At 49.2% G+C, this 18,385-nt stretch overlaps 1 protein-coding gene across 5 annotated transcripts in view; it reads left to right on the top strand.

The window, feature by feature from the left end:
* The window catches only part of EHBP1L1 (EH domain binding protein 1 like 1), a 42,209-nt gene that overhangs the window by 10,687 nt on the left and 13,137 nt on the right, over positions 1 to 18,385 (top strand). For 2 of the 5 annotated variants that reach the window (XM_083417259.1, XM_083417261.1), the window contains exons 2-11: positions 651 to 708; positions 938 to 1,033; positions 1,788 to 1,841; positions 3,077 to 3,255; positions 4,372 to 4,526; positions 6,345 to 6,380; positions 7,702 to 7,794; positions 9,980 to 10,319; positions 14,185 to 15,937; positions 17,433 to 17,602. In XM_083417259.1, coding sequence (XP_083273385.1) covers positions 651 to 708; positions 938 to 1,033; positions 1,788 to 1,841; positions 3,077 to 3,255; positions 4,372 to 4,526; positions 6,345 to 6,380; positions 7,702 to 7,794; positions 9,980 to 10,319; positions 14,185 to 15,937; positions 17,433 to 17,602 — 2,934 coding nt within the window. The remainder of the gene's footprint in view (positions 1 to 650; positions 709 to 937; positions 1,034 to 1,787; positions 1,842 to 3,076; positions 3,256 to 4,371; positions 4,527 to 6,344; positions 6,381 to 7,701; positions 7,795 to 9,979; positions 10,320 to 14,184; positions 15,938 to 17,432; positions 17,603 to 18,385) is intronic. The other 3 variants (XM_083417262.1, XM_083417260.1, XM_083417263.1) reach the window with 3 other exon arrangements.

Genomic DNA, 18,385 nt, shown 5'->3' with positions numbered 1-18,385 from the left:
GGGGAAGAGACCAGCCAAAGAGTTTCTTCTTCAGAATGGCATGCAAGAGCAACTTTCCCAGAAGACCAGAAGACAAATTTGAACTGGAATGGGGAGGGGGGCACTTGCCACCACTGAAACAGAGTCCAAGAGTAGTAGCATCAATTTTTTTTTTTTTTTAAATGTCTAGTAGCACCTTAGAGACCAACTAAGTTTGTTCTGGGTATAAGCTTTAGTGTGCATGCACACGTATCTGAAAAAGTGTGCATGCACACTGAAGCTTATACCCAGAACAAACTTACCATAATTCAATTTGTTTTAGATGCAGTGTTTTTCCCCTTCAAAAAATGTTTAGGGGTACTTTCATTTTCTACCCATATTGAAATACTGCCCTTCAGTGAGGCCAAACTTGGATTCACAAAATGTTTAGAGGTATGCATACCCCCAGAAAAAAGCACTGTTTAGATGTGTTTAGCAGTTTTTTGATATTTTAAATAAATTGTTGTTGTTTTATTATTTGTACCCCACCTATCTGACTGGGTTGCCCCAGCCAGTCAGGGATATATAAAAGTAATCAAGGCGCAGAGGTACGTGGCCTATACATCTCTATGGGTTCTAGTACGTTTGCCTCTTTGTTCTTGTTTCTGAATTGTCTTCTCTCCCAATGCTAGGCAGCCCGACAAGCTGGTTGTGGTCTGGACCCGAAGGAACCGGAGGATCTGCTCCAAGGTGTGTTGACTTTTTCAACTACGGCGGGGTTTGGCCTCCACCTCCCCCAACCTGGGACTCTCCTGCAGCTGACCGGGGTGGATGGAAGCTGTATAGATCAAAACATCTGGCAAGCCCAAGGTTGGGGAAGGCTGCCTTAAGGTGCGGGGTCCAAATCCCAGCAGAAGCTGCACCTCTGGAGGCACCGGTTGATGTTTTAGCTTGTTCTTATCTGCTTTTCCACCTGCAGGCTCATGGCTGGCAGCCAGGGATCAAGAACCCCTATAGGGGTACTGTGGTGTGGATGGTACCTGAAAATGTGGACATCATGGTGACGCTTTATCGGGTATGGCGGCCACAGTGCTGGGAGTCTGTTGTGGGCTCTATGACTGACACAAGGAAGGCCTTAGGAGGAGGAAGATTTCTGCCGCATCCACATCACACATTTCAAATGCTATGATACCATTTTAAACAGTCATGGCTTCCCCCAAATAAATTATGGAAGCTTTAGTGTGTTAAGGGTGCTGATTATTGTTAGAGGACCCCTTATTCCCCTCACAAAGCTATAATTATCAATCCTTCTTTACATGGAACTCTGGGTATTATAACTCTGGGAAGAGGGTAGGGGTCTTCTAACAACTCTCAAATCGCTTAACAAGCTACCAGAATTCTCTGGGGAAAGCTATTTACTGTTTAAACTGGTGTCATAGTGCTTTTGTTTTCCGTCAGTGTGGCCTTCGATAATGCATTTTGCAAAAGAAAGAGGGTCGTGCAATTGTACATAGACTGTAGTCTACTGTACAAAGTTAATATTTACGTTTGTTTTTCTGCCTATTTTCCCACTGGCCCTGCCCACTGCTGGCATGTCCCCACTCCCCACCTCACAGAATTTTGCCTAGACAAGAATGTGGCCCTTGGGTCCCCACCTTGGAGAGTCCAGTCCAGAGCAGGCAATATTGTGCTAGATGGATAAACGGTATGATCTCCTAGAAAGGGGCTTGATTATCCTAGACGGAGGGTGCTTGTGATCAGATTGCATCCCTAGGCACTGTATGTTCAGACCTCCACTCCAGGTGACCTTCTTCTCATTGCTTTTCCAGGATCCCCATGTAGAGGAATATGAAGACAAAGACTGGACCTTCGTGATTGAAAATGTATGTGGAAGTGAACCTGTTTCTGGGAGCCTCAAATGTGGGCCTTGGTGGGTCTGGGAATAGGAACTGGGAGGAGGCAGGGGTCCTTTTGTCTAAAGCTGTGGGCATCTTTTCTTGCCAGGAGTGTCCCTTGCCCAGCAATACAGACCTGTATTGATTGAGTTCTAAAAAAGTAAAAGGATGCCCTCACCTCAGGCAGCAATGACAGGCCTTGTCAATGTCCCTGATTTTTCACTCTGGGGTTGTGGTTGTGATGCCGTGCCAGTCTTAGTGCCTCTGGCAGCTTACAACTCCATCAAGGATCTGTGTGTTCCCTCTGTCCCTCCCAGCTCTGTGATCCTGTAGCCATTTTAAACTATCCAACGGGCCGCCATGTCTGAAGTGGAGCTGACTTGCATCCTGCTGCTCCAAAGAGACTAGAACTGAATGGGTGGAATTTGCAGAGAAACGGCTTCCTATGCCAGGCTGTTGGACAGCAAAGCAGGCTGCCTCAGATGGCTCCGGGCTCTTTTTTTCTGGAGGTTTTTAGGCAGAGAGATGTCATAGTTGAAGATTCCTGCATGATCTCCAAGGTGCCTTAGAACTATAGAATTCTATGATTCAACCACTGAAGGCCCCACTGTATGAGCCAAGAAGAGAGTCAAGGCAAGGAAGCAGGGATGGGCAATCTCAGGCCCAAGGGAATGAGATGTGGCCCTCCAGGCCTCTCTGTCTGGCCCTCAGAATTCTCCTCAGGCCACGCCCCTCACAGACCCCAAGTGTTCTTGCCTGGCAGGAACGTGGCCTTTAAACTGACAAAGCCTCTCACTTGCCTGGATGGAGGGTAGAGAGATGGGTAGGGACATGTAGAAACTAGACTACTGCACAAAGATAATATTTACATTCAAGGCTCCTCCTACATTTACTGAGATGTTCCCTCTGGGAGGTTTCCCAAAAGGGAAAGCAGCCCTCAGGCTGGAAAACATTCCCCAGTGTTAAAGGTGGAAAGGAAGTACAGTATTTTGACTTGATCCCAGGCAGATGATGGCAATTTTCTGATAGCCAGAGACATGAGATTGTGGCTGAGTACGAGTTCCTAATGGCGGGGAGGAGGCATGCAGGGATAAGGGGCTTGAAAGCCGTGCATTGTGAAAGGAATAAGGGGCAAGCAGGAAAGGTGAGTTTGTGAATATGTGCGCAGAGAGAATGTCAGTTGTCCTAAGCAGAAATCATGACTGTTAACGCCCTCACGCCAGGAATCGAAGGGGCACCGGAAGGTCCTGGCTTCTGTGGATGTGAACCTCAAGCGCTTTGCCAGCACCACACCCACCCAAGTGGACCTGAAGCTGAATCTGAAGCCGCGGTCGGTGAAGGTGGTGTCCGCCACACTGCAGCTCTCCCTCTCTTGCGTCTTCCTCCGGGAGGGGAAAGCCACGTGAGTGCTGCCTTTTGGGGAGAGGGTTGTGGCGGGAGGACCTCCTCCTTTTTAAAAATGAGGCTATCCTGGAATCCTTTGTTGCCCTCTCTCTGGGGAAAGCACCATAGCACTTCCTTGGCCTCCAGAAGGTCCTTGGTTCAATGCTTGCCGTCTCCAGTTGGAAGGGTTAGGGTGGAAGAAGATGGGAAAAGACTCTTGCCTACTACAGACCCTGGAGAATGGCTGCTAGTCAGAGCAGGCAATATTGGGCTAGATTGTCTTGGCCAAAGGTAGCTTCGCATCAGGGCCCATTAACTCAGGAGATGGAGCACCTCCTCTGAATGTTGATAAAAATATTTGGGTTGTAGGGGATGGAAAAGGAAGGCACTTAGTGGGACAGGAACTTTGGAGAGTCACCACTAGACAGAATAACATTTATTTATTTACTTATTTTGCATCCTGCCCTTTACCAGCAGGTCTTGGGTGGTTCACAACATAAAACCATGATATAAAAACACAAAATTGAATAAATTATTCTTTATTAGATTTATATACTGCGCCTCATCACAAGATCTCAGGGTGGTCCACAGGATAAAATGCAAGGTAAAAAACACAAGTAATGAGTTAAAACAAAACTAACTGAACAACACCTCCCGCTTCCCACAATCACATTTAAAAGGTTGTAGAATATTAATCAGCCAAGGGCCTGTTTGAAGAGGAACATTTTCGCCTGGCGCCTAAAATACATATAATGAGACTCCAGGTGAACCTCCCTGGGGAGGGCATTCCACAAATGCAGAAAAGGCCAGTTCTTGTGTTGCCACCCTCTGAGCCTCACATGAAGAAGGGTCTCAGATGATGAACGCAGAGTCCAGGGTCGGTTTATATGGGGAGAGGCAGTCCTTGAGGTATTTATAGGTCAAAACCAGCACTTGGAATTGGTTGACGAAAGTACTTGGCTAGATGAATAAACAGCTTCCTATCTTCCTATAGTAAGATCTACAATAACTGGATTGGCATCCATTGTTCAGGGAGCAGGGAAGTCACTTTTGGCCAAAAATGTCCTGGTGAGGGTGGGTGATGGAAAAGCAGCTGCCTTCTTGTGACATTCCTTTAACCCTTTCACCTTTGCAGGGATGAGGACATGCAAAGCCTGGCAAGCCTGATGAGCGTCAAACCCTCCGATATCGCCAACCTGGAGGACTTCGCTGACAGCGAAGAGGAGTCAGAGGAAGCCCCGAAGAAGAGCCGCCAAGAGGATAGTGCAAGCCAGGGGGCATCGTCTAAAGGTGGGGGGACCCTTCTGTGCCAGAAACCTCACTTTTCTTGGGCCCAGCCCTGCAGACCTCTTTCATCAGCAAAAGAGGGATGCCAGCATTTTCCCTCCAGTCTTGGAAGTCCTTCCGTCTCCACTCCTGGTTCCTGGAACCAGAGCTAATTGTTCCTTGCTAGAGCTTGAATTGGAGCGAGCGAGTTGCTTGGGTTCTGTCAAAGTTCACTTTAGTTAACTTGCAGGTGAGCTGAGGTCTTTTGTGGAGCTTTGGCCTGGCCCATCAGCTCTTGGTTTTCCAAGACTCTTTGTAAATAATTAACTTGCTGAACCACTGAGGTCTTGCCATATGTTTTTACTTGGCTCTTATCAAGCGTAGCTTGAATTGCCAGTGCCGTTGCTTAAGAGAAATTAATGAAAACGAACCTAAGCAAAAAGGGTGGCCAAACTCTAAACCCAAGGGTGGGGAACCTGTGGCCAGATGTTGCTGGACACCAGCTCGTATCAGCCCCAGCCAGCATGACTGGTGGTCGGGGATGATAAAGAGTTGTCATCCAGCAACCTTGAGGTGGGGGGCTGCTGGTTCCCACTCTCTGGTTTAGGTTTTATTGTTTTCATTATGTTTTTATTTTTCTGTGTATTAATCTTGCTTACTTACTGTCAGCTGCCTTGGAGACCTGATGTCGGGTAGAAAGGCATCATATAAACAAATAAATGTGGGAGACTAGCACTAAAACCGTAGCTTATTGCCAATGGCCCTGACCATTGTCCCTGTTGGCTGGGCCTGGTGGGAACTGAAGTCACAACTTCTGGAGGACAGCAAGTTTCCCATGGCTGGTTTAGGGTTACATCTATGAGCCTTGGGCTTATGTACTTCCCCTTCGGGAGATTGGAATATTTTCCTTCTCCTTCAAACTCATCCAAGCCTCTTTACATCTGTTCTTGGGGGAACTCTGGTTAGTCTATGGCTAGTTCAGGATCAAACTGTGATTTATGATTGATTCTGGCTTCTTCATTATCTATAGTTTAAACTAACCAGTGTTTCCCTGACTTCATACCTATGTAACAGGGAACTTTGCTTAGTTTAAAAGCAGAAGTGCCCATGCCAGAGGAGGAGAGAGGGAAGGTTGCAACTGTTGTTCAGTGGAGCCTTGTAAAAAAAGCTCATAAAAGTTACTAGGCTGCCATTTTTTACTAGCCTGCTAAGAAGCTACCTGCTTGCATTTCCATGCTCTCCCTGGAGGAGGAGAAACATGTAAATACAGTGAAAACCAAGCTGACTAGCAGAGGAGGGATGGAGTGAACTATCCATCTTCTCCTATCCCACTGTGTTTCCATGCTGGTTGTGCTGGGTATACTCTGTACTTCCTCTTCCCTCAGAAGGTCAGGATCCAGAGGATGATGAGAAAGATGCTTCTCTGCCTGAGACCCCAAGAACCGCTGCCAGTCAGAGCAGGTCATACTGAGCTAGATGGAGAAAAAAAATCTCACTGGGTATAATGCAGGTTCTGTCCCCACTTCCTCCTATTGGACAGCACAATCACAGAATTTCCCACCCCATCAAACATCCATTGGCTTTCTGGACTCTCTTTGCTTTTCCTTCTCAAGAGATACCATGTCTTTCTTGCCTGCCTGGGAGCATCGTTGTGCTTTTCAAATGTCCTTTTTCCAAATTTAATTACTCATGCATGCCCTGCCCTCTTCCTAGAATCTGCTGTATCATTGCTCACCTTCCCCCACAGTGCTTCTCCACCAGTGATTTCGCATTTGCTTCTGCCTTTAAGTCACTCTCTCTCTCTCTTTATTCTCTGTCTGTCTGTCTGTTTCATCCATTCAGGATTTCTCCAAAACGTGTTGACGGACTATTTTGCAGGTAGGCGTAGACAGACGCCCAAGGTTTGCTTAGCACCATTGAACCATCGTTTTCATAATCTGGCTGGAACTCAACCTCTGTGACTTTCTCCCAATGCATACTGGGGAACTTGTGACTCATGCTCACAATTGTGGCTGCTTATTCGGAGGGTGTTGCCTGTTGCGGGTTGATTAGCATGCAGCAGTGAATGATTGTGATTGTGTAATGCAGGCTTCCCCAACCTGGTGCCCTTTTAGAGCAAGGCCAGCGGATGTATTTTAGCATAAGAGGTGGTGTTCTATTTTGTGTGCATGAGAGAGAGATTGCAATCTAAATCAGGGGTTGCCCACATGGTTCCTGTGGGTGCAGTGGCGCCCTTGAGGTCATTCCTGCTGCCCACAAAGTCTCTTGAGCCAATTAGCAAGGCCTTTTGAAAAGTACATACAGCTAAAGGAGGAAGTTGGAAGAGTGGCACTCTTTCCCACTTCCTCTTTCAGCTCTATGGGCTCTTCAAGGCTCAGCTTAACTCCACAGAATCCGGCTTTTACCCAGATCTCTTGAAAAAGCAAAATGTGAGCATGTGCTCTCTCTGCTGCTCTGCCAAAGAGGAGGGTGGGGTGGGGACTGATGTGGGGAATTGGGAGAGAAGCGAATGGAGGTGACCACAGCAGTCGCTCCAAAGGCCAAATATGATCATAGTTGGTGATCCCTCGTCCAAATGATGGCAGTAGTAGGAGAGGAAGGGGACAAAATGAAGAGGTGGGCTGGATTGCAAGGGCCAGACCTTTGCAAGCCTGTTTTGTGGTTTCATTTCAGTTGGGAAGGGGCTCTAAAGGATTGAGGCTTCACAAGGCATGAGGGAGAAAGAGAGAGCGGGCAGCCTTCTGAGAGGGAGTTCCGGGCACGAATAGCAGTGTGTTCTTGTGTTGTTGTCATTGTTGTTTCCAGAGGGATTCTTTAGCTCCACATTTCCTGCATCTAGCAGGGGGAATAAAATGACTGCAAAGGGACCAGGTAGTTTGGGGGCTGCTCTGGGAGTGTTTGGCATTCGGTACAAGCAGTAGATTAAGATTAGAACATGTGAAGAGCTCTAAAGTTGGATTAGGTCAAAGGCTGTGGGGGGGGGGGTTGCATCTTGTCCAGCCCTCTGTTCTCCCAGTGGCCAACCAGATGCCTCAAAGGGAAGCCCAAAAGCAGGAGCTAAGCACAACAGCAGCTTGTGACCCCCAGTAACTGGCATTCAGAGGTAGAAAACTGCCATTGTGGCCAGTAGCCATGGATAGCCTTATCCTCCACGAATTGTATCTAATCCCCTTTATCTTTCCTCCTCCTCCTAATGCAGACACTTCACGGGATCTGAACACTCTGGCCGAGGAAGAAGAGGACCCGTCTGCTCAGAGCACAGTGGCAACAGCTGCCCCTTCCAGGAAGGAAGGTAAGCGGGAGGAAGGAGTCTGCCTACCAAAGGTTGCTGCATCCCTTGTTCTGCAGGAGTGTGGGCTGGGCAGAGGGGAGAAGTCAGCCACATCCACACCATACATTGAAAGTGCTGTTGCACCACTTTTAGCAGCCAGCAACCAAGGCTTCCTCCAAAGAATCCTGGAAACGGTAGTTTGCCGAGTGTTGTTAGGGGACTCCTCATAGAGCCACATGTTCAGGCACCCTTGACGGGCCGCAACTCCCAGAATTCTTTGCAGGGGGAGCCATGACTGTTAAAGTGATAGAAGTGATTGGTGTCAATATGATGCTTTGACTGATGACTGAAGGGGTGTGTTACCGGCAAGGGTAAGAAGCAGATGTAAGGGAAGAAGGAGGTTTCATTTGTGGTAAAAAGGGTAAAGGGACCCCTGACCGTTAGGTCCAGTCACAGACAACTCTGGGGTTGCGGCCTCATCTCGCTTTACTGGCCGAGGGAGCTGGCGTACAGCTTCTGGGTCATGTGGCCAGCATGACTAAGCCACTTCTGGTGAACCAGAGCAGCACACAGAAACGTCGTTTACCTTCCTGCCAGAGTGGTACCTATTTATCTACTTGCACTGTGTGCTTTCGAACTGCTAGGTTGGCAGGAACAAGGACCGAGCCACGGGAGCTCACCCCGTCGTGGGTAGAGAGGATTAAAAAGGATAAATATTTGAAGCGGTCTTTTGCCAGGTCTAGACCCGTGATTGAGCACCTCCTGCTTGCAGGCCTTACTGGGTCCAGCATAGGTCCCCATTTAGCTTGCAGTGTTATCTTGCAAAAACTACACCTGCTTCTCCCACACCTGAGAAGTTGTCACATAGATTGCGGTTGTCAACAAGCAGTTGGCATCCTGAAAGTGTGCTCCCAGTTGTTTCTTAGCAAGGGAGGTTTGCTATCACTACCACCAGTCAGATGATAGGCATGAACTTCAAGCCTGCTGAGGTCGGCTGCATTGTAGAGTGACCTCCTGGGCACTCTGTAGCACAGTCAATCAGTCAGCTCTGATCAGCTGTGACTGCAAGCCCTGCTAGGATCTTCCTTTGAACTTAAGCTGGACTGCGAAGGAAAAATGGGCTACCTGATGTTGTGATGGTATCAAGTGATTGGCGAAGTGGACTGTTAGGGAAGCCAGGATCCAGCTGGGAAAAGGCATTCCTAGCTTAGACCATCTAGCTCCACATTGTCTCACGGTGTGGCTCTCTTAAGGGTCCAGGGAGGAAGCCCCAATGGGATGCAGAAGGTCCTAGTTTGAATTCCCAGCATCTCCAGTTAAAAAAGAACGTAGGAACGTAGAAAGCTACCTTATATGGAATTAGACCATTTGTCCATCTAGCGCTGTGTTGTCCACACTGGCAGGCAGCAGCTCTCCAGGCTTTCAGGCAAAAATATACCAAGAAGAAGTACTCCAACTTAATAACAAGAACTCCAACTTATTTAATGTTTGTTCAGGCAAAAATAACACAGAAGAAAGCATTATATCAGGGAACGTTGCTTTGCGAAAAATGTGCAACGTGTTAGGCAAAACTGTACACAAGACTGTGTCTATTAGGAGAAACTTTGCACAAAATGCCAATGAGTTTTCATTGTTTTTTGTTTTTTTAATGCAAACTGATGTGGAAACAGAACTTCAGATGGGGTAAATGAGAAACTGAAAGAAATGGATTTATAAGCTAAGTGAATATATAGAGTTAGCAAAAACTTAACAGCAGCCATAAGATCCCAAACAAATCAAAATTTAAAATTAGAATGGAATTGCTTTGAAGAATACATGGAAAAATACTGTTCCAAAAAGAATATGTTAATATGCATAGATTAAATATGTAAAGTAGATGTAAGAATATGAATGATAAAGCAAAGATGAAAATGAAATCGGGAATGGTTGTAAGAGATGAAGATTCTTAGAAATGCAGTGAAATAATCAAATAAAAATTGAAGGAAGTCGAGCCATGCTGGAGGGAGGTCATGGGGGTGGGTAGGGTGCCTTTTTTGAGTTTGTAGGGACTATATGTATATTTGTGTTGTTTGTTGTTATGTGTATTTGTGTTATTTATTTGAACTTGTTGAATAAAAAAAAAATCTGTAAAGAAACTGAAAGAAATGGATTTTGACTGATTTGCCCATCCCTCCCAACACCTGAGCTCTTCTCTCTTGCCCCGTAGCTGTTGCTGAGGTTCCCAAGAAACCATCTGGTGCTGTTCCCAGTGGCACCATTGCCCCCTTGGACAGCCTTCCACCTGCGGCAGAGCCAGCCCCTCCCATCTCTGGGGCGGCACCCTTTGCAGTAAGTGGTGCAGAGTGTGCTGGGAGTGTGGGGCACAGAGGGGCAAGTAGTGTGTTGCCAGGAGGAGCGACTGGCCCCTCAGGAGGCCCGGACACCCGGAACCAAGCTGCGGGGACTTTCTCAGAGTTGGCACAGGCAGGGGCTGAAGAAGAGAAGGAAGAGAAAGGACCCGAACTGCTCCGGGGACAGCTGGCGCCATTGGACGGCACGGAAGTTAGGTGAGTTCTGCTTTATCGGGAGACGGGGGAAGTTGGACATCTGGGTCCTGTCGCAGAATTTGAAAGAAGGAGCATCTGTTTGGGTTTGAGCAAAGGGACAAGATGCGACATTGCGTGCATTTCTCGTGGCTGCTTGTTTTTCTCTCTGTCTTAATAATCGTCACTGATAAAGCTTCCTTTGGGGTGCAAATTTGGTGGGGTTGGGGTTTTTTAAAAAAAGAAAAATGGGACTGTGGAACAGAGGATAGGCTTAAATCACCCTTCCGTGTGTTCAAAACGGTCCCAATCCTCTCCTTTCTGCTACAACTTCTATTGTTAAAAGGGGTGGGGGATGAATTTTATTTGAGATCCACATCTGTTTTGGCCCTGGGCTCTGTTCTTTGCTCTTGCTTTCATGCTGTCTCTCCCTCCACATCTACACCATTACATTCAAAGTACGGTGCTACCTCGGGTTAAGTACTTAATTCGTTCCGGAGGTCCGTTCTTAACCTGAAACTGTTCTTAACCTGAAGCATCACTTTAGCCTATGGGGCCTCCTGCTGCCGCTGTGCCGCCGGAGCACAATTTCTGTTCTCATCCTGAAGCAAAGTTCGTAACCTGAGGTACTATTTCTGGGTTAGCGGAGTCTGTAACCTGAAGCGTATGTAACCCAAGGTACCACTGTACTCTTATATCACTTTAACCATCATGGCTTCCCCCAAAGGATCCTGGGAAGTGTAGTTTGTTAAGGGTGGTGCTGAGAGCTGTTAGGAGCCTTCCTCCTCCCCTCACAGAGCTAGAGTTTTCAGAATCGCTCTTCTCTGAGGCTTCTAGCCCTGTGAGGGGGCCCCTGACAACTCTCAACACCCCAAGCAAACTACAGTTCCCTGGATTATTATTATTTTGGGGGGAAGCCATGGTTACTTAGAGCATTATCATAGCATTTAAAATGAATCATGCAGATGGGCCCCCCTTCCTTCCTTCCTTTCTTTCTTTCACGCTCTCGTTGGACACAGGAAGTGCAGAGTCCCTCGTGCTTTGTTGTCTGCCTGATCCGCTGAGGAAGGCGCCTCTATTTATTTTGGGCGGGCCTGAAATGCATGTGGGAGCAAAGTGAGACGGACAGCTGCGAGTTTTGCTTCTCCTTTCTTTGGGTGTGAAGGTGCTTGCCAGATATAGCTGCTTGTCCCTGCTACCCCACCCCCAAGGCTAGGAAGAAGTAAGATTGTTCCACTCGCAGGAAGAAAAGAGAAGTTTGCTCGCAGGAGGAACGGGAAGTGAGAGGCCTCTCAGGGCAGGGAGGGGTTGGGGAGAGGGGAATTCGGGTGTTTAGAAGGACAAGGGTGGGGCTGGGGAGAAAGCAGGAGAATGCACTGCCCCATTGCAAAAAACATATTCCCTCCTCCCCAGCACTGTTCTTCAAAATGAGTCTCGACTACATGGCTTTGCTTAGGTGTGTGTGGGAGTCTCAAGCTCAGGTCCTGCTTTCAGGCTTCCCATAGTGGTCATCTGGTTAGATTAGAGCAAGGTTTCCCAAAGGGTTTCCAACAGTTGTGTTTTGGGGGTTTTTTTGGACTACAATTCCCATCATCCCTGGCCACTGGTCCTGCTAGCTGGGGATGATGGGAGTTGTAGTCCAAAACCAGCTGGAGACCCAAGTTTGGGAAATCCTGGATTAGACAAATTTATGGAGAGTGAGGCTGTCTGTGGCCTCCAGGATCAGAGACAGGGTGCCTCTAACACGCCACTTGCTGGGAATCACAAGCAGGGAAAGTTGGTGTTGCGCTCTGGTCCTGCTTGCTGGTTTCCACTGGTCTCCTGCTTTGCCTCTGTAGGGAACTTTAAAACAACAGCAACAAGACCAAACCCCTTTTGTTGCGAAGGGTTCTGGGTTGTTGTGCAAGAGGGCAGTCAGTTGCTCTGATTCACTTTGTGGTGGCAGATTTTGCACGAGTTTCTCCTTTTCTTCTCGTAAGAAGAGCCTGGCTACTTGGTTAGACTAAAGGGCTACCTAGTGTCCAGCATCTGGTCAGATGTCCCAGTGGGAAGTCCAGAGCAGGGACCCCTCTCCAATGCTGCTCCTCAAAGAGCAATGCCACTTCTGATGCTGGAGGGCATATGTCGTCACTTTGGCTAGTAGCCATTGATAGCTTTACCCTCCTCAAACTTGTCTAATCCCACTTTAAATATGCCTGTATGGGTGACCGTCACTGCATCTTGTTGCAGTGAGTTCCATAAATTTAAACTATTCCATAAGTTAGCTATTTTATTTGCAGCATTTCTTTACTGCTTCATAACGTTACGTCCTCTGGGCACTTTGAAATAAATATGTAGAAAGTATTTAATAACCTAAATGGATGGGCAGCATAATCCCTTGCATGGATCAGTGCTCAAATTATGGTTGGAGGAGGAGCTATAGGGTCCCATAATGACACCCACAAGTCCCAACTCAGTCATATCGTACCCCTCCCTTGTTAACTTTTAAGAACAGTCACTAATCTAGGAGGTGGGGAGCAAGTTCCCTTTATCTCCCTCCATAATTCAAATACTGGCAGGAGTGATCTAGAGCTAGCTTTGGGCAGGGGTCATTTGTACAAGAACCTGAAGTTCTTACTATTCTTACTCTTAAAGGTAAAGGTACCCCTGCCCTTATGGGCCAGTCTTGCCAGACTCTAGGGTTGTGCGCTCATCTCACTCTAGAGGCCGGGAGCCAGCGCTGTCGGCAGACCCTTCCGGGTCACGTGGCCAGCGTGACGAAGCCGCTCTCGCGAACCGGCACCAGAGCAGCACACGGAAACGCCGTTTACCTTCCCGCTATAAAGCGGTACCTATTTATCTACTTGCACTTAAGGGTGCTTTCGAACTGCTAGGTGGGCAGGAGCTGGGACCGAACTACGGGAGCTCACCCCGCCGGGGATTCGAACCGCTGACCATGCGATCGGCAAGTCCTAGGCGCTGAGGTTTTACCCACAGCGCCACCCGCGTCCCTGCATTCTTACTCTTATTCTTATTAAAATGTGTGTACCAGCCTTCATCCGTAGATCTCAGGGTGGTTCACAACATAAACTTGCAATATAAAAAAACACAAAACACATATTAAAAATAAGAACAAAAACTCCCACAACACATTTTAAAGGACATCCGATATAGTCGTTTGAGTGTGGCTTACAGTGCTTAGATGGGTCCGTTGTACACCATAGGAATGCTCTGAATTAAGAATGGAGAATTTTTGGCCCTCCAGACATTGTGGGTCTCCCAACTCCCATCTTTCCTTACCTTTGACTTTGTGGACTGGAGCTGATGGGAGCTGGAGTCCAGCAACATCTGGAGGGTCCTTGGGATGAATAATTCCATCCACAAAGAACAGGGGTAGCCAATGGTCAGGGGCTGATGGGAGCTGTAGTGCAAAAACAGGAGGACTGCAGGTTCCCTATCCGTGACGCTGAGATCATTTTTCTGACTTGCTTTCTCTGCCCTTGTCTCTCCTGTTTCCCCACCATGCCTGTCCTTTCCATTTCTCTCTGGACTTTTGCACTGTCCTGTACCATTTCCCAATGCTTGCTTCTGCTAAGCTGCAAAAAACAAACAGGGCTGCTGTTGCCCAGGGTCAGTCTAGAAGGCAGCCGTGTTGGGGATGCAATGGTTGTTGTTTTTTGCATGCATGCACATGCAGGCAGTGAAGTGGGTCTCAGAGCAGAGATGGAGAGTTAGGATCCCAAGGGAGAATGCTGGCAGGAAAACAGAAAAGGTTGAGGCTGGGAGACAGTGGTGGCTCCATCCCAACTCTCGGCCAGGAAGGAGTTTGAACTTTTCGTTGGCAGAAGAAAGATGTGTTTTCCTTTTTGGGGCCAATTTCTCAGGACTTGCCTTTCTTGCTTGCTTCCAGGCCTGGCGATATCTGGAAACCCAGAGAGAAGAACCCTCTTCCTGTGCCACAGAGGAGGAAGAAGAGCCCCCTCAGGGGACCTCCAGGCCCCACAGATTCCCCTCTCTCGTCTCCGTTGGCACCTGAGGCCCCCCCTGTGCGGAAACGCAGGCTGGAGAAGATGCCGCTGTCCCCAGAGTCTCCAAGCCCCTCGGCAGAGGTGGCCACACCTTTGGTGGAGGACAGCTCCAACCCCCTCAGCGTGCCCTGTGCCCCAGATAGCCCGCCTAGGGAAAGACTAGGCCGCAGGAGCCTGACAGAAAGACCCTCCTCTCCCACCCATGGTTCTGTGGTGATGTATTTTGCAGAAGACTCAGCCCTCGCTGAACACAGGCCCCTCCTAGTCACCGACGACGCAGAGTCCATGGGGTTGTCGTCGGATGCGGCCTTCATGGCCTTGTCTCCCCTCATGGGGCCTTCCCCCATGGCTGCTTTTTTTGGAGAAGCAGCGACTAGCGCAGCAGGAGATCCATCCCTGTTAGCAGTTGCTCCTGTCTCGCCTGGTGGGGGTAGCGCTGTGGTGAAGATGGAGCGATGGGGAGGGGGGACATGGACTCCTGGAGATGGCAGCCTGCCTGAGGTACCTCCGTTTGGCCCAGCAAGGAGTGGGGTGGAGGAGGAGGAGGGGGTTGCTTTTAAAGGAGAGCTTTCTGATGGCGAGCTGGGCTGTGCAGTGGAAAAGATGCCCCCTTTGGAACTGGAGAGGGAGCAGATTGAGGCTGAAACCAGCCAGGAGGCATGTGAATCTGTTTCTGTCGAGGAGGCTCCTAAACAGGAGGAAAGTTGGATAGGGGACAAAACAGAGATGGGCTGTTGCCAAGTGTCTGAGGGGCTTGAAGGCCCCAGCCCACCAATAAGCCTTTCCCCAGAAGTGCCCCTGCAGCAAGTGGAATTTGTGCCAGAGGAAGATTTGGCTGGGGTGGGTGGCAGCAGCCTTCAAACCTTGCCAGACTCGCCACTGTCTCCTGCAAGGGAGGGCAGGGAAGAGGTGGAAGAGGTGAGCATGGCAGAGATGCCCATCCCGGTCCTCACTTCCCCACCCAGTCCTGAGAGGAGTAGGGATGTGGGTGACAAAATGGCAGCTGCTGAGAGCAGTCTCCAAAGCCCGCCAGAAGGCTCTGCGTTTTCAGGACCGGAGGAAGGAGAGGCAGGTGATGGGAGGAATGCTGAGGGGAGAAGAGCTTCTGGAGGGACTTCTCAGGAGGAGGCGGCAGAAGAGGAAGCTGCTCAAGTGGAAGGTATGGCTTCTGAGGATGGAGAAGAGCAGTGCAAAGAAGAACACGGCAGAGAGGAAGGGCCGGAAGGTGTTCTGGAGACGGCAGCAGCAGCGGAGTCGCACAAGCCAGATGGGGACAGGAGGAGTGAGGCGTCGGGCCTGGAATTTCCAGAGAGCAGTGCCCCCAGCTTAAATGGGGCAGGGATGGGCCAAGAATGGCTGAAGAGCTGCAGTCCGTCAGACAGCGGAAAGGTCAAGGCAGAAAAAGCATCCAGCACAGAGGCAGATAATTTGCCATTGAGGAACAAAGAGCAAGCGGTAGTCTCAACTGAAGCTCCTCACCCCCCAAGTCCTCCATCACCTCAGGGCCCTGCCTTACCTCTCCCAGCTCCCCGCTCCCTCAAGGAGAGGAGTGCCCGGTCCAGCCAGGAAACTCTGGCACCAGTCCCCCCACCCCGTGGTACAGCAACAGACCTTGGAGCTCAAGGCGAATCCCAGGTACAGAAGGCCGCGCCATGCCATCCTCCTTACTGTCGACAACCCATGGCAATTCTCCCCCCTGCTTTCTCAATGTGCAGCTAACTCTGGTTTTGTTGTGGGACACTCCCTGCTTTGTATATAAGGAAGTGGTGATAGGAGGGCCGAGGTCAGAGCATGGTGGTTGGAGCCTTGTTGTAGGATAACTTGAAACTATGGGATCCCAGAACCTCATTCCTTTTAAATGTGTTCGATTCTGGAGCAGTGAGTGTTGAACCTTACCAGTTAAACTGGGTGCAGGATTTGGAGCAGGAAGGGTGCTGCTGAGACAGAAGAGGCAGAGCTCATGATGGCGCCTAATTTTCTCCTGTGGGGAGGGGTGGCAGGAATACAGTGTAGAGCAGAAGACCTGCAGAGACCCAGCTGGGGCTCCCAGCGATCATAGCATGCTGCAGAGGGACAGGTGAAGCAGCATGCCCCATGGCCACTGCCCATGGGCAGGTTCAGGGATATTTGCTGGTTTGTTGCTTGCATCCCGGCCTACATAGAAAGCTGCCTTATACCAAGTCAGACCCTTGGCCCATCAAGCTCAGTGTTGTCTCTGCAATGACTGGCAGCAGCTCTCCCAAGATTTCAGGCAGGCAGCAATTTCTCCCAGCCCTATCTAGATATGCCGGGGATTGAAACAGGGACTTTCTGCATGCAAAGCAGAAAGCTACAGCCGTCCTGCATGTATATACGTGTGTGTGTGTGTGCTTCTGTCTTTGTGTCTCTGTGTTGGTTCCAACAAGCTCAGTAGAGCAGATTGGCCAACAGTACCATATCCCATGCATGGCAGTACACAATAGTAAAATATTGTCAATGCCATGTTGTAAACGGATAGGTGTGCAGGAAAGAGTAACAATAGTAGACAGAAAAACAATATAATTCATTTTTTTTTAATGCTTGATGCATCCCAAAAGCCAAGGTAAATGGAAAGGTCCTTTACCTGGTGCTTCAATGTGGGGAGCACCTGAGTGTTATTTGAAAGGGAGTTCCATGACACGTGTGTGTGTGTGTGTGTGTGTGTGTGTGTGTGTGTGAGAGAGAGAGAGAGAGAGAATGAATGAATGAATGAATGAATGAATGAATGGCTGAATGGTTGTGTTGCTGTCCACCCAGCAGAAGCTAACGCTGGGACAATGAGCTGAGCATCTTGAGCAGACCTTAATAGTTGCATATCCATCTTAACCCTTGTGCGTGAACAAGCATACTGAAATGCTGATAGACCCAATTAGCAGTGGCTGGATGGCATGCAAGCGCCATCTTCACTGCTACTTTCCCCAGGCATTGTTGCTCCCACCAGCCTCGGCCAATGTGGCTGATAGCCAAGAACGATGGGAGTTGTGGCCCAGCAACACCCCACCCGTGACCTAGAAAGTTTTGCCACAATTGTGGGTGCAGGGAGGGAGCTATCCGTGTCCCTTCACCCAAACCCATGACCAGCTTCTCCCCTCCCCTCCCCCACCCTTTTTAGGTTGACTCCCCCACCAGCCCATCGCTTGTGAGTTCCAGCCAGTCCTTGCTGGAGTGGTGTCAGGAAGTGACGGCAGGCTCCCGGGGCGTCCGCATCACCAACTTCACCACGTCTTGGCGCAATGGGCTGGCATTCTGTGCCATCCTCCATCACTTCCACCCAGAGAAGATGTGAGTTGTTGTCTTGCGTGCAGAGCTGCTGTTCTGATGAGAGCCCATGGTGGCGGCTGCATGGCTGTTTCACTGTGGCAGAGAACTGACACGTAAGGTAGCTGTCCTGATGGCAGACCCAAAGGACTAGTGTCCTGCCTGTGGCTCTTGCAGTTAACCTAGTTAAAGAATGTTGTCTGGATTCATTATCTCTTCTAGAAGATCAGTGTAGTAGAAGCGGCCTGCCTTCTATCAAGTCACACCATTGGTCCAGCTAGTTCTGTAATGCGTAGACTTTCTGTAGCAGGAAAATCTCCCAACCCTACTTGGAGACGCCAGGGATGGAACCTGGGACCTCCTCCATTGAAAGCCCCTGAACTATGGGCCTTTCCCATTGAATTTATGTGCATTTGCATGTTCCAGAAACCTCAACAAATCTGCCTTTGAGGAGATACTGCAGGAAATGTGAAGAACTTGAGAATCTGCCTTAGAATCATAGAACTATAGAAGGGTCGTCTAGTCTTGCAAAGCTAGGCAGGGCACCATGAATGCACCCCTCGAAGCCAGCCAGCCAATGGGTAGGGGTTGCTCCAGTGGTGCAAAAGGCTTTGTTGGAGGGAGGAGAGCCCCCTGTGAATGGGGTGGGGAGGAGGGTGTCTACTGGCCTGAGCAATGAAACATCCAGAAGCATAGGGATAGACAAGAAATCAAGGCACCTGGGGATAGACTGTTTTAAGCAGAGGTAACGAGAAAAGGTTGGGGGTCATTGTGGCAGTAGGGCCAAGTACGGACAGTGGTGGTGGT

This window comes from Podarcis tiliguerta (genome assembly GCF_965153285.1).
Source record: "Podarcis tiliguerta genome assembly, chromosome: 16".
Lineage (NCBI taxonomy): Eukaryota > Metazoa > Chordata > Lepidosauria > Squamata > Lacertidae > Podarcis > Podarcis tiliguerta.
This window is presented reverse-complemented; position numbering and strand designations above follow the sequence as displayed.